A 16030-nucleotide genomic window follows, 5' to 3' on the forward strand; every position below is an offset into this window, starting at 1 on the left:
TATAGTATTATGGTATGTCCTGTGTCTGATGCGTTAATATAATCTGTAACGTATAGATCAGTGCCGTTATAAACAGTCAAAGAGGGAAAGATCATTAGCTGTAATTGTCTTATCATTCAGTTTTTTAACTGATCTACACATACAAGATAAAAACCTAAAGTAAATATGACGTATTGATCTTACCTTTTTTGTCCCATGTAAGGAAAACTCAGTGGAAGACGACCACATTGAAAATAATCCTGACAGATTATGAAACTAATTTTGCTGGGACTCGATAGGATGCCACTATAAAATATGTGGAAACGACATGTCCCAAAAGAAAAGGCATGAAAAGAAATGGGCAGCAAATTAAAATAAATGAAAACAAGTGGATCAATCAATCATCAATGTATCAAATCAATAATTATATGTCATGTATTATATACATGTAAGTAGGAACGGTTAAATAATACAAATTTTACTTTTGATGTTTCAGGGAAATTGGTATTATAGCTCTCCTGTCACATTTCTATTGCTTCAAAATATTAAACATTATAATGTATGAATTTATAAAGCATGGAAATGACATCAACACTTATTTATTTAATCATATGCATTTGATGGAACAAATTTTAAAGCATGTAAAGATGAGAATGGAATGTGATGCAGATAAGGAAACCATTAAAAGACACACCTGTTCTCTTTTTTTTTTATTTAAGAAGGTTTTGATTGAGTGATGAGTTTGCACTCTGACGAGTAGCACAGATGCAATAACAGAGAACCGACTCAATGAAAACAGCACGTGATAGATAGCTCAGTCAAAAGGTTAACGGTAACTCACAGACAAAACGTCTTGTTTTTAAAAAGTGCATTCACAAACATGACAAATACTCTCAACTCATGATGTCTATTTTTATGTGATACAAAATATGCATACCTGTTTTAGATTTGTCTGTATTTCTATACATAGATATTTCTTCAAAAGGATCACTTCTTTTGTCTTTTTACAAAGGTTAAAAGCAGGGTTGTGTTCATAGCAGCTTCGGATATCTCTAGCCTCTTTACCATGTAATGAGATACACATAGTCAACAGATATCCAAATAGAACCTACCGTTTTTCTCTGTTGTTCAACTCACACGACATATTGTCTTTATTGAAAGAGATATTTATCAGTGAAGCCTGCAGTTTAGAAAAAAAATGGATCAATAAAATGCTTGGGCCATTAAATATATTATTGTATACCCGCTTTTTTGTCAATATCATAAATACTAAAGACACAGGACAATATTATAAGACAATGCTGGGAGACTAAATGTAAAGATTAAAATAGTTCAAACATTATTTTTTTCAAGTTTTCTAGTTCATGAGAAAAAATATCGGGCGAGCACAGAAACACTATACTTGGTACCAGTCTTTTCTTCAGTCTATCCATGGGCAATCATGAACAAAGTTCCCAGGCAAAGGCAAGACTGTCTTTACACCGACCCATGTTATTTTCTGTTTTAGTCCTGTCCAGATAAGATGCTTGTCCATCATAAATGAGGCAGGATCCTGGTTTTCAAAGAAAGTCATAAAAGCAGTCAAACATACTGATAAAAACCAATAAGTACCATGCAAATCTTGCAAGACGACATATTCTCAAACAAGAGACAAAGTATTCTTCGTATAGGTGAAATATCAAGTGAGGACGCAATGAGTGAAAGACCTATAATCAGTACTAAATACTATATTTCCAAAACCAAACAAAAAATATTTAATCTGTACATAATTATAATATGCATGAGTTCAGACCGGATCAGCAGTTTCTGTCCTTGTCGTCAGACTCTTAGTCTTTGCCAAATGCCTACCTTGGAATAATACGGAAAAGTATTTTCAATTGATCCCAATCTCTTTGTTCTCCTCCATAAATCTGGAGAAGGGGCGGCTGGCCCCAACCTCCAGACCGGCCTTCTCCATACCCGTCATGGGAGGGCTGCTGCCTGTGTGAACACGGTCCATTCCTCCAGGCATGGCTCCCAGGGAAGTGATTCCTGCACCGCCGAGGCTGACGGGGAGCTGGGTGATTCCTCCGTTCTGGATCACAGAGATCTCATTGTTTTTCATGGCCAGACCATTGGTGATGGCGGCTGCGTACTGGTTCCAAAAGCCCGGGTCGACGTTCATGGCCCGTGCAGCCAGATCTTTCTGGAACATCTCGCTGAACTTCATGGCATCCCCGCCCAGCAGGGCCATGGGATTCTCCACGGACAGCCGCCGACCCCTTCGGGCTGGAGCGTTGTTCCACATGTGTGTTCCCATGTGAACCTAAAATTAGTAAGAAAATAAAAAGAAATGTCATGAAAGTGTCCATGGTATGTTACAAATACTATGTCCAAGGTAAATACTACGCCCAAACAAACACTGTATGGATGGGAATGGAGAGGAAAGTCCATCACGAGTAGAAAAACAAACTCTTTCGGGAATGAATCTGCAGTACATTTAAAGAGCAATTCAAGATTGTTACAGATAAACACGATGAACTACATTTTGGTCATTACAATAGATAACCCTTTTTTTTTTACTATTGATGATTATATCTGATACTGATGACTTCAAACTTATGGTTGTGTAAATCTGAAATTTCATCCGGCCATACAGTATTTTAACATAAATGTGGCCATAGTCCCTTAGTTTTTATACCCCATTCATGCAAAATTTTCATTTACTGTTTCGTACCTTCAGATTCCCCTTTGTGGTGAAAGCCCTTCCACAAATGGAGCAGGCGAAAGGTTTCTCCCCAGTGTGCGTACGCTCATGGATCTGCAGAGCGCTGGCTGAAGAGAAATTCTTCCCACACGAGTGGCAGTTGTGCTGCTTAGGGGTGCGGCGTGGAGGCGGGGGCGCCAACATGGGGTTGATGCTGGGGCTCATGGTGGTCTGGGGTGCTGCAGTAGAAACCTGGATTCCCACGGGCAGGTGAGAGTTGTCGCTCAGAGACACTGACTTGCTGTGTCCATTCATCTCCATCTTGATCATGTTTGATGCAGTGCTGGCCAAATTAGAAGTGCTCAGCCCTGAAAAAAAAAACAAAAAACAAAAAACAAGGAGTCAAATAAATATTACATTTATAATACTTAATATTTCCTCAATCACTTCAAACACTATTCATGAGTATTTACTGCAATGCGGAGTAAAACATATACATATTTTTGTTTACAATGTTTATCTTTATATGTAAGTACAGCATTAAACCTTTCTAGAAATGTAAGTCACTTTAGGAGATGCATTGATTTTGCACACGTACCTCGATCCCTGTTTAGAAACAACATGTTGAAGTGGCTCTCCTCCTTGATAAAGTGCCTGCCATGTTGAGTGGCAGTCAGGTCAAGGGCCCCGGTGCCTTCAGTAGCAGAGAGTGGAGATGGAGTCTCTGATTTTTCCGACTTCACTGTTGCCAGGCCTGCTGTATTGTTCTCGTGGCCCTCCTCTGCTGTCAGGGCACTGCAGTTGTTATTATTGTTGAGTGTGGCTGGGGACTTGGATCGTTGGCTCTCGGAGTGGCTGTGAGCTGGGGACAAATGCTGCATGGAGCCAGAGGACTCAGACAAAGCAGGGCTCCCCAAGCTTTGACCTTCAGCATCCCCCACTGCTGACAGTGAATCAGTGGTTAAGCAATCAGTCTCTCCTCCAAAGCTGCTGCCGTTCTGTGTGGGCTTTTGACCAAACCCACGGGTCATGTTGGCAGTGGAGTCAATCATCTTCATCTGGTTCTCCATTGCAGCTATGCTAGAGATGATGGAAGTTGGTGGGGAGCTTCCAGGTGAATAAGGTTTAGATGGGTCCATTTCCCCCTCTTTTAAGTCAGCTTCATCATCCATAGCCTGCTCCATTTCATCTAGAAGGTCGTCGTCATAATTGCTCATCGCATCTAAACTCTTTTCGTCAAAGGACAGGTCAGTGTCCATCTCCTGCAGGCTTTCAGGGACCGGGGTGTTGGGGATTTGCCCTCCCATGTGCATACGGATGTGCTGCTGGAGCACAACTGCATTGGTGAACTTTTTCTGACATATAGGGCAGGAGTGCTGAACTCGGAGTGGTGGTTTGGATCTATGGACGCCAAAGTGTGTTTTCAGGTTCCCCTTGGTGGTGAATGCCCGCCCACATATCTTGCATTTGAAAGGCCTCTCACCAGTATGGATACGGTAATGCATCTTGAGAGCACTCTGGCAGCTCAGAACACGGTGACAGATGACACACTGGTTTGGGTCGGTCATCTTCTTGTCAATATTTTCGACAAGCTGCTGCAATTTCGATGTCTCTGAGGTTTGCATAGAGTCGAGGAGGCCACCAAACGGAAACTTGGCCTTGAACTGGTCTGAGATCATGGGAAGGACAGGATGGGAGACAGAGTTAGAGGAGGAGTTGGGGCTACTGATTGGTTCAGTGACCTGGCCACAACTAGACGATGTGGTGGAGGTGACTGTAGTTGAAAGGACCACTTGAGTGACTGTAGTTGTGGTGGTGGTGTTCTCTCCCGGCCTAGTGGAGCAGCTCGGGGGCAGGAGAACACCCTCCGGTTTCAAAAGAGGAGGCGCATCGCTCCCTAGGCTAGGTTTTGGGGAGGGTGAAGTAGTGGTCATGCCAGAGTCAGTGACTATGTTAGGGGACAAAGATGCACACTCACTTGAAGGTGGAGATGGCCTCTGAGGAGACCTGTTGAGTGGAGTGAGGCTTGGAGACTCACCAAAGCCTCCTATCATACTCGGCAGCGTGGGAGGCAGCTGGAGCCCGACCGAGGTGGGGACAGTGGGAAGGACGGGTTTACTGTCTAGCCATGTAGTTACTGGCTTTTCTGGGGGCAAAGACATACCGTATGGGATGCCTGAGCTTGTGGGCACATTGTCCAGGTACTCTGGCACAGGATAAGGGTTCATCTGAATATGTGGGTATTTCTCTTTGTGCCTCTGGAAGTGGACCTTCAGATTTCCTTTGGTGGAGAAACGGTTGCCACATATGTTGCACTTGTAGGGCCTCTCACCGGTGTGGGAACGCAGGTGGATTTGTAAGGCGCTGTCACTGCCAAACACCTTGGCGCAAAACCGACACTTATGCTTGAAGAATGGGTCCTCAGAGCTAGGCTTAGTGTCAAACACAGACACATTCGGGGGCTTCCCCTTGCGGTGCTTCATCAGAGCAGAGAGGGGGTCGAGTGCGTTGGCTGTGGCTGCTATGCTGGCCAGAGGGTTGGGAAAGATAACGCTGCTGGGCGAGCTGTGAGGTATCAGCGGTAGACTGGAGGCGGAGCTCAGGAGGCTACTGTGGCTGAGTGAGGGAGGAGTGGTGGAGTTCCTGGAAAGAGCTGAGCTGCTGCTAATGCCACCACCTCCTGTTACGCTGCTACTAGTGCTAATGTTGTTGTTCGTGACTGAGGATGAGCAGGGGGGAATTAGACATGACAATCCAGTACCACTGGTCTGTGGAAACACTGTATTATTTGTGGATGTGCTGGGGATTGAAGAGTTAGACTGCTGACTGCCACTTTGTGGTGTTTGAGACAGAGGCCCTTCTATTGCTGAGGTCAGGGGTGAAGAACCTTGACCGTTGAGTGTGGCCGGCAACCTAACAGGGAGCTGATGGACAGGAGGGGTGATGAAGTTGTGTAGCTGAAGCTGACTGGGGACAGGGGGGACACAAGAGGAAACGGGCCCTTGGTTTCCTGCAGCGTTGCTGTGATGGTGACTGAGAGCAGGCTGTGAGGCAGACTGTCTATTCATCAGCGCCACCTGACTGCGTATTTGCTCAATCAGCTGCAGCTGGTGTATCTGCTGCTGCTGTAGGGCCATCAGCTGGTCTAGGATCATGGGGATCGCCATGGTAGAGATCCCGCTGCCTGCTGCCGCCCTTACGCTCTGTGAAAACTGGGCAACTGCGACCCGTGTGCCATGCAGAGTCTCCAAGGTAACATTGGTGCTTGGCATGGCGTAACTTGTAACAGTGGACGGGACAACATCGTTGAGCTGAGGTAGGGAGCCATCTGGCTCAGGGGATGTCACATCTCTCTCTTCAGGATCCATATTTTTTTCCGGCGAAAGCTCCAGCTCCATCTGCTCGTCCTCCTTTTCTAGGACATTGAGCCCATTTAAGGTTGTTGTCTCTGGGATGTCATCCCCCTCACCAGCAGGACTGTGGCTGCCCTCCCTGGGGTCCTCGCTGTCAGCCTGCTCGCTAGGGCAGCTGGGTACAGGGGAGGGCTCTGTAGGGTACTCCTGGGAGGGGTTAGGTGTGTCCCCATTGTCATTCACTATGAGCACCAGGGGGTTCTTGGTGCAGCTCTTTAAATGTTCACAGAAGTCTGACCACTTGAAGAACTCAGCGCAACACTTCTCACATACGTGGGTCTCCTCGCTGCCACTGCGGCTCTCGTTCCCACTGTCGGCATCATCCAACACATCACCTTGGGCTACAGGGAGGGGTTCGGGAGGGGCGGATAGAGAGGGAAGGAGGATGGAGCAAAAAAAAAAAAAAAAAGAAAAAAAAAAGAAAACACAAAGAATTAATGAATAAATAATCAATAAAGAATCCACACATATTTTGCAGTGCAGTGCAGCAAAGATTTAACCTTTGATTTTTTTTCTCTCTTTTAACATAACCAAAATCAATATTCTTTTTATTTTTTTTCTCTGAACAAATTGCCCTAGTTCACCAATTCTCAAGACCCAGGTTTGTGCATTCACACCGTCTCTATAGAGCCAGCTAATAATTTTCTTTGTGCAATCCATCAAATTATGAGGGCCTATCAATTGTGGATACTGCCGCTTAATGAAATTCCATAGAAACTATTGATTTCCAATGTTTCATACAATTCACAGCTGCCTCATCTGTTGGGTACAAATCAGGACTTTGATGGCCTCATTAGGATTCCCCTCTGCTATCAAGCCCAGTCATTTCCACCTGAATTCCAAATGTCTCGGCCTTTTCGTTTAGCATTGCAAAGGTAATACTAGTTTTGAATGTAAGCAAGGGACTCCATGGTGGAATACTCTTTTGGTATAACATCTGGGAAAGTGTCAACAATGAGACCATAGATGTATCGACTCCGTAGCCCCTCTACATTTCATGCACCCGTGAATAAGACTCATTGAATGAAACTATTCAAACTGTGTGCAACCAATAGCTATAATTAAAAAATTTAAATGTTTTGAAATACTAAACATTCCTTTTCTGTGAAGAAATTCTGTGTTATTGGCTGATTCTCTCCCTCATTCCCATGCCCTCTGAAAAAAAAAAAAAAAAAAAAAAAAAAAAAGAGTCAACAAATTACATGCTAGTGCCATGGCAGCAAAGTCTCTGATTAGTTACACATGTTTAATCACAGTTGTAGGAAGCCACTTCCTCTTCCACATGCAACCATCAAGAGTCAAACCAGCAGACACGAGCTCCGAACATGGGCCTAATTCACACCTGATCAAAACCATGCAGAAATGGCCTCCCTTGTATGTTTATTTTTCTGTTCAAGCAAAGTCGTACATCACTGTGTGGTGTGCAGTGTGAGTGTGTGTGTGTGTATGTCTGCTTGTGTGTGCGCATTCATAACGAGTAGGAGGTGCGCTCAATCACCGCCACATACTCCATATCAGAGTCCCCTGTTCAAACACCCATCATATATCTGGTCATATCGGTCTTTATCCACATATTAAACTATTTTATATACAGTAAACATTGTAAAGAAAAATGTTGGGACATTTTCATGGGCATTTACTGCAAATAAAAATGATTTGTTTCATAGTCACTCGAAAAAAAAAAAAAAGGCTGCCATAAAACAAGGTGAATTCAATATTGAGGTGAGTTTGTAATTCTTAAAAAAAAAAAAAAAAAACGCCCGTAGCTGCTAAAAATTGGGTTATCAAAGCGGGCACACACAAACACACACACACACACACACACACACACACACACACATAAACACACAAACTCACGCATTTGTTAAATTTGACTTCATCTGAACACAGGACTGTAACCTGAGTTCTGAGCGCATGACATAATGAGACATCACATAGACACAGACATAACATCCAAGAAGTCCACATTACGCACTGCACATCTGACCAACAGCAAAGGCCTCACTGTGCTTTTTAAGTGAGTAATCCTGACATTCAAACAGCGCCTACGTGCATTTCAAAGGTTAACACGGAGCAAGCCATGGTGAAGCACATATGAAACATTTGTCCCTATTACAGTGACTCATTAGTAAAGAAATTCATCACTCCTCCAAAGGGGGCAGGAGCTATCACTGTCTGGTGTCTGTAACTTAATTAATTATCAACAGAAAGGCTTTGGATGGCCTCCGCGTTCTCCTCCTCACCGGGGGCAGGGCTGACAAGGCATGGTATTATTTTACCTAATCATGTATGTTACCAGGGTAAATTAGAAAAGACTGATTAGGCAGGTAAAGGACGATAAAAACTATTATCCTACATTTAACTTATAGTTTCACCTCTCCCTTAATTTTCCAGCTACAATTCTGTAAACCATTTTAATCTGTGTTGTAATATATATATATATATATATAATATATATATAATGTAAAGCATTTTTAAAAAGCTCAAATGCAAAACAAAAAAAAGTACAATTGGAAAGGAGTAAGTGATTCAAAATGTCAGTGACACGTGACAGCAGCCTAGAAATCTCCTTAGCCCAGCGGACAGCAGGACTCATTTCCATAATTGAGGGTTGAAAGGTCAACACAAATGAGTAGGCATTGTGTTGAGCTGATTAGTTATTAGAATGGTATTACTGTCAATCTCTTTTATTCATTCATACAATTACAAGTGGGGGCCTTTGTACCCCTCTGACCGCACTCACACACACACAGACACACGCACGCACACACACACAGAGACTGGCACATTTTCTCACACCCGTATGCGGATAGACTGAACATTTCCATTTGCGTGCCTTGATGAACACCTTAAAAAAAACAAACAAACAAACAAAACAAAAAAAAAAAACACAGATATACACACATGTACGCACACTTCCTTCAGCCACTGGAAAAATATTTACAAATTGTGTGTGGATATATGATCATTTACAGAGGCATGTCTTGTTAAATTTAACATTTGAATAGTTATATTTCTTATATAGCTGTATATAGTTGTGTTTTATTTTGATGGCAAGAAATACATTAATTGCAATTTTGTAAAATTTCAATTTTGACAAACATTCCTGGTTTTATCTTGAAATGTCCTTCCCATTTGACACCTTCGGTTTTGTTGTAATATTTGTTAAGAAATATATTATTTTCAGAAGCAAGTCCTCAGGAATTTTTGATTATTTAATTCTATAATAAACAAACTAATTCAGAAATGTGTAATCCACCATTAAAATCCATAAAACATAAAAAAAATGAAGATTTAACTCAATATGTAAATATGTGTTTACATTGGAATATACTGAGGTTTCTGTCTACTTGAACATATCTATAATTGAGTCAGTGCTGTTATTATAATTGCAGAGCATTGTAAAATTTGTAGGTTTAAGTTTGTGTGTGTGTGTGGTGTTGATGGGGATATTGATTTCCCTATAGCATAGGAAGGCAGAGATGGACCCCCCCCCCCAAAAAAAAAAAAAAAAAAAAAAACTATCCGTTTTTCATTCTTTGAACAATCTTCATTTACTCAGATGCAAATATTAAGTTGAACACGCTCAATAGGGAAATTCTAGAAGCTGAATCTGTGTCTCTGCTATCTTGCTCAGTAATCTTTGGCATGCTAACTGAAACCACTAATCTGACATATTATATCAGATGAGGTATTCATGCTTTCCACTGTTTCTGTGAAAGCCACAGAACCGGGCATTGAGCGAAGCATTAGGCAATTACGAATTCTCTCATTCTTAACAATTTCCAGATTCACTAAATGAACACACACACACACACACACACACACACACAGACAATGACCCTGATAACATTCACTCTATGTTAAGCACAGCGTCATTGCCATCTCATTTAGAAAAAGAGTCATTCAAGTTTTATATATTCTACATTTGAACAACTTGTAGCGTAAAACCTCTTTGTCAAACTGTGATATTTTAAAGCTGCCTCTATACAACGCCTGGACTCTCTTACAACTGGCTCCCTTTAAAATGCATTCTTCTCAGGCATCTGAGGATAGCTTAGCGTCCTTTAAAGACAGATGCATCACTGTAGGTCCAGCCATAGTTGGGAGGGGAGGGTAAAAAAAAAAGAGGCCTGCTGGGTTTAACAATGTTGGAATTCTTGAGCCAATTACTTTTTTCCGTCTGCTCTTTTATCAGTTCTCCACCTTTCTGAATTCCAGAAACAGACATTTTTAAGTAATTTTTTTCTTCAGTGTTTAGTTAGTTTTGGTACAGCAATTGTGTATTACCTTTTTTATGTCAGCATGGGATCAATCAAGGCACAGGAAAGGACTATATAAGCATTACCTCTTTTTTTTTTTTAAATGACAAATCTATGCCTATGTGACATAAAAAAACATTTTTTTAACCCCACTTTTTATGGAGATTTGTTTACTACATGTGTATATAAAGAGACAAATTATATTTTCTGTCCCTCTGCACAGTCACTTGACAGTGTGGCTAAAACACATAAAACTCCTCAAACGATCCAGCCTATCTTCAGTCCTGCAGTCCTGCAGTCCTGTCAGTGTGTGTGTGTGTGTGTGTGTGTGCGTTTGCGTGCGTATGTGCATGTGTGCATGTGTGTGTCATCAGCCTGGTCAGTCCCACTGCAGAATGGTACAGTCATATCTGCACTAACAGAGAGGCCTTTGTCATCGCCTGCAGATGTGGAGCAGCCAAAACATTAACGATTTGTTTGTGTAAGCATTTGCAATACAGTATTCAATGACGGCACTCTGTCCAGATGACTGTGTCACACGTCAAGAGGGCTCTCTGCCCCCGGATTCACGAAGGGTGAGGTGGATGAGGGGAGAGTTCAGGACCTAATGGACTCCCATCCTCAGCAGGCCTTAAGCAATTCTGCCTTGTGACACTGAGATCTCGGCTTAATTTTCTTTAAATTTCACATACATGACATAATTAATGTAGAATGTACACATACAGAGCAAAGTACCATCATAATACCTACAGATCTTAGCCGTCAAACTGTTCCTCAGTGACGCTGCCACCTCAACAAATTCAAGCCAAAATCGTCAAAAGCAAAGAGACAAAATCATCGAATACAAAATCTCCCACTATACTTTGATGACTTGTTAGCTTTCCCCTACATCCCCTGCAGTCTGCTGTTCTCTCTGAAATGAAATTGTCCTGCTCTGTCCTGTCTAAGGCCTTCCTCTCAATCAGGATCTTACTTGTTCATGTGTGTTTTCTGCACTGAGTAGTAATTAAGACACAGTCATATTTCTGAGAGTCTCCTTGAAGACATCTTTGGCAAAGCTATGTGGGTGGTCCACAGGCCTGCACCCAATGGTGAGAGGGGATTAAAACAAAAGCCAAACAAAGCCACTCTGCAGGGGAAGTGGGCAACAACCGTGTCGTCGCTGTCAGTGGGGGATTTGTTCCCTTGTGCTATTTTTTTTTTTTTTTCTTTCTTGCACCCCTGCAACTGTGTACATTCCTGCCTTAAACGTTATCTCATGGAGAAAATGAAAAGTTCCGCTTAGCAGTGTTTTTAAAGACAAAGGCAGATCCGCGCAGTGAATAAATGTGACTGTTTGCGTGAATAAAACCCCGAAACCACGAATGTCCACCTGTTCAGAGAAAGCATGGTCAGGACATGTCTCCGAGGAGGATTCATCTCATTTATACGGTGGCAGCGTGAGTTGCTAAATGAACATCTCAACTGAAAAAATAAAATGTACCTTTGAAAAATCTCCTAAAAAAGAGAAAGCACTGGGAAAGTGGAGGGTTGGGGGGTGGGGGGTGTGGGGGGGGGGGGGGGGGGGTTTATTTACCACATGTGTGCCACCGCCCACCATACATTCCACACACACAAACCTTCCGAGGCACTGGACGGAGAGGAAGCGGTGGCAAGATGAAAAGCCTGTCACTGTCCACACTCTCGAGGACACGGGGTGAGCTGTGCTGCCAAGGTCAGCGGCACACATGGTCCAACTGTACAAGGTGCTTGACATCTAGCGGCAGGACCAAGCTGGCCAGGGTACTAGACAAAGGTTAAGTCAGCAGGCTTTGTAAAAGCACTCCTAAGCGGACTCACCCCCCCCCCCCCCCCCCTTTTCCCATCCTAACACACACACACACACACACCCAACCCCCCATTCCCCCAGGAGGCAAGTGTCCGGAAGGCTTGTGGGAGAGATGATGTGCCAAACAAGGGCTTGTTGGCACTTGATTTTTTTTAGTTTTTCATTAATTTTTTTTTTTTTCATCAGACACAGCACAGTGAAGTCCTTACTGAGCTGTGATTCACATCAGCAGAAAACAATCCACAAATGTATATATATATATTACAGTGTTCACATCATATTGAATATTTCGGGGGAAAAAAAATGCACTCATGGGGGAAGTTTGCAGCTAATGGATATTTTCTTAGTTGGTGGCTATTTATGTGAAACGCACTACAGACAGAGTGCGTGTCCTTGAGCACCATTTCACTTGAATGCCTGACTTTCTCCTCACCACTCACCCCAACATATATAGATTTTAAGTCTGAATCAAGAACCGACCGATAGCTGGAACTTCTGAATTCCTTTGACACTATATGCAACGATACGTCAAGGCCAGCGATCAATAGTGTCGTCACAAGCTGCACCAGCGAAGAATCTGATCATGCTGCAATGATACACTAACAGTCTGACATGTGTAGCTGAGTGTGTACGCCGGCTTTGGATGAGATATGGTGTTATTAGGTTTATTTAGGTGTGTATGGGCTCCCTGTGCATGGCAATCGGCTTGGGATTGTTTCGCTGCAGCGTCTGCCCTGAAGACAACAAGCCACTATAAAGTGCTCCAACGAGGACAGACAAGAACATTCCTCAGACACTTCCAGTCTCAGGCTTGGTGGCATGGACGCTATAGGTTACATATAACACAATAAAATGTGTTATTTTAAAAACCACACACAGACTTCTAGGGATTCAAAGATAGATTTCCCTAAAAATGCATTCATTTCTCACAATGATGGGTCTATCTTCAATACACCTTCACACATTTACTAATTACTAACAGTAATTTTTTTAGACGTATGATGTAAATCATCCGAATGTAAAATTTCACTGAAGGGGGAAAAGGAAGCTCGGTTTTCACTCCACGATCCTACAGGAGAACAACCTGATGGATGTTTTTACGCACCTCTGAGCAAAATCTGAGAAAGATTATCCGAACACTCAGGCAGGGACAATGTTTGTGTTCTAAAATGAATTGTAAGTGGGACAAAGAAAAAAGAGCCAGGAGCCACGAGTGTGATTCCCACCTCACACCAAACATTTCCCGATGCAAAAGAGAGCTGCTCCCCAGAGATTACATCATGCATCTCTATTCTTAAGAGTGTGTGTGTGTGTGTGTGTGTGTGTGTGTGCACGTGTGTAAGTGTGAGTGCGTGTATGTGTGTGTGTGTGTGTGTGTGTGAGTCAACATGGGTCAAGCTGGAAATGTACAAATAGCAGCACTGATTTGCTGTTAAGACAGACACATCTTCCTAATTTAGCTCAGGGAAATTAAAGTAGAAATTCTAATCTTCAGAGTAAATTGTATTAGTGAGGGCCACATGAAATGAGAAAATTACTCATCATAAATCATTATGTATCTTCAGAAATAAAACGTGATTTTTTTCACCCCACTCGTTTAAAAGAATAAATGCAAAGTAAAAATACACAGTAAATAAAAATGCAGTAGTAGGATGCGAGGAAAACAGCATCCCCCAATATTCCTATAATTCCTCCAACATGCCACCTTGCCTCAGAGCTGACTTTAGCGCAGCAATGATCGTTTTATTGCGGAAAAGGGCTGAGTACAGAATAAAAGATGAATGAATTTTTTTTGGGGTTTGTTGGGTGTTTTTTTCCCACATGGCCAGGACGAGCACTGTTAACCCATGTTGTCGACATTGCGAGCAAAAAGCGAACAAATCAAGTGTTCCAAATTTATGTGAGGGAGCGGTGGTAGGGGTGGTGGTGTGTGTGTGTGTGTGTGTGTGTGTGGAGGGGGGGTAAACAAAAAAAAAAAAACATTTCCATGACAAAACGAGGCTTCGACCTGCAACACAATCCGCATTTTTGCTGCTCGGGCAAAGAGAAGAGACAGCCGCTGAGGGGACAAAAGACACTCGAGCAAAGTCACAATCTAAAACTGAAGTGACCGCAGTTAAAATAATAATAATAATAATAAAAATAATAATAATAATAATAATAATGAAGGCCTGTGTGCCTATTAATCACAATGGCAAATATTCACCTGCTGACACATCTAACTGGATTAAAAATGTAACATTTGTGGAAGGGAATTTCAAATATTTCTCTAACTCAAATTGTGTACACGCGCGCGTGTGCGTGCACGCCCGTTTGTGCGTATGTTTTATCTCGCGCGCATCAACACACAAAGTCCAGATTTGGAAGACAGAAAAGCCTTCTGGGAAAGTATTAAAGCATTTCTATTTTGAAACGGGCCTTTGATTAAAGGCCTCAGCACAGCGTGTAAATGCACACCGATAAAATGTGATGTTTTGTTTTAGTCACCTGTATCTTAAAAGTCACCTCTCGGACAAAACAGGGAGTGATGGGATACAGGCTGTGGGGGGGGGGTGGGGGGGCGGGGGTCAGGTCAGCCCAACTGATTTTTGGGAATAAAACAAACAGTTCAGGCTAAAAGTGTCTACTTCCTTGTCGATATAGAGGAGACTTTTAACTTCGGGTAGATACATTAGAGAAATGAATCTTATCGACGACCCATAAATAGTCCAGATGATTCCTGTCGGTTTTAAGGTCAAACTTAAGTTAGATCTCTGCAGAAACAAAGTGAGGTGAGGAAACAGCAGGAAGGGGGGTCGTAGAGGGGAGAGGGGAAGTGAGGGTTTGGGGGAAGTGGTGGTTGGGTAGGGGGGGGGGGGGTCTTGTCTGAAAGAAGGAGACCTGGATAAGGGAACCCTCAGCTGGTCAAATCCACTCACCGTGCTCGGAGATCACCCCGGCTAGTGCGGGCTCCTCGTCCGACTTGAGGTGCTGAGGCTTGGCTTGCTTGCGTCGGGACATGCTGCTGCTGGCGTCGGTGCTGCTGCTGCTGCTGCTGCTGCTGCTGCTGCTGCTGCTGCTGCTGCTTTTGCGCTCCGAGATGTCTCTGCGTTTTGCAGATACATCAGCAAAGAGCGAATGAATCAACACACACACATAAAAAAAAAAAAAAAAAAAAAAAAAAAAAAGTTCGCAAACAATCTGGTAGCCGAGATGGAGGTGGTGGTGGTGGTGGGGGCGGGGAAGGGGGAAGGTGGGGGGGGGGTAAAAAAAAAAAAAAAAAAGTGAAATTATCAGCCGGTGCTGCTGCTGCCGCTGTTGCCGCGCGTCGGATTGCGCATGTCGGTATAATAATTATGATAGTGAATAATGCCTGGCGATTAATGGCACCGTGTGAAGGTGGGGAGGTTTGGCTGCAGTCCAGCGGACTCGGGTTGGATATGGTAATGAGGGACGGACTAAGCAATTAGCCGCTTCACTCTCAGACTTTATCCGTCTCTTTTTCTCTTTACTATCCAGCCTCCCACAACAACAACAGCACACCAAAATCTCTTGTTATGCCCAGGTCACAGAGCGGGTGGTGGTATGATGGTGGTGCTGGTGGTGGGAGTCTTCACCAGGAACCGTCGGAGTCTTCTTCTGTCCCCGCTCCTGTCACGGAGCGCACTCAACTCTTAAAGTACCGCTGATTCTTCACCAAGTCTCTGTAATCTTCATCCCTCTGACCTTTATGATCCCCAGAACGTCACCGTAGCGTAATAATAAGTTCTCATAATAAAGTGCTCACTTCTCGCACTTTCTCTCTTCGTAACTTTTTGTGTGTGTGTGTGTGTGTGCGCGCGCGCGCGCAGAGCAGTCCAGAGCACGCACCTCCTTCTGACTT

At 43.2% G+C, this 16030-nt stretch overlaps 1 protein-coding gene across 1 annotated transcript; it reads right to left on the minus strand.

The window, feature by feature from the left end:
* Positions 1-753: 753 nt before the first annotated feature.
* Positions 754-15168, minus strand: sall3a (spalt-like transcription factor 3a). Its single transcript, XM_029504574.1, is given in 5 exon segments — positions 754-2284; positions 2696-3026; positions 3062-4407; positions 4468-6462; positions 15118-15168. Coding segments are annotated over 5 exon segments (4155 nt in total). The 3' UTR covers positions 754-1852.
* Positions 15169-16030: the final 862 nt, after the last annotated feature.

The sequence above is a fragment of the Echeneis naucrates genome, chromosome 6 (assembly GCF_900963305.1).
Source record: "Echeneis naucrates chromosome 6, fEcheNa1.1, whole genome shotgun sequence".
In the NCBI taxonomy this organism is placed as follows: Eukaryota; Metazoa; Chordata; class Actinopteri; order Carangiformes; family Echeneidae; genus Echeneis; species Echeneis naucrates.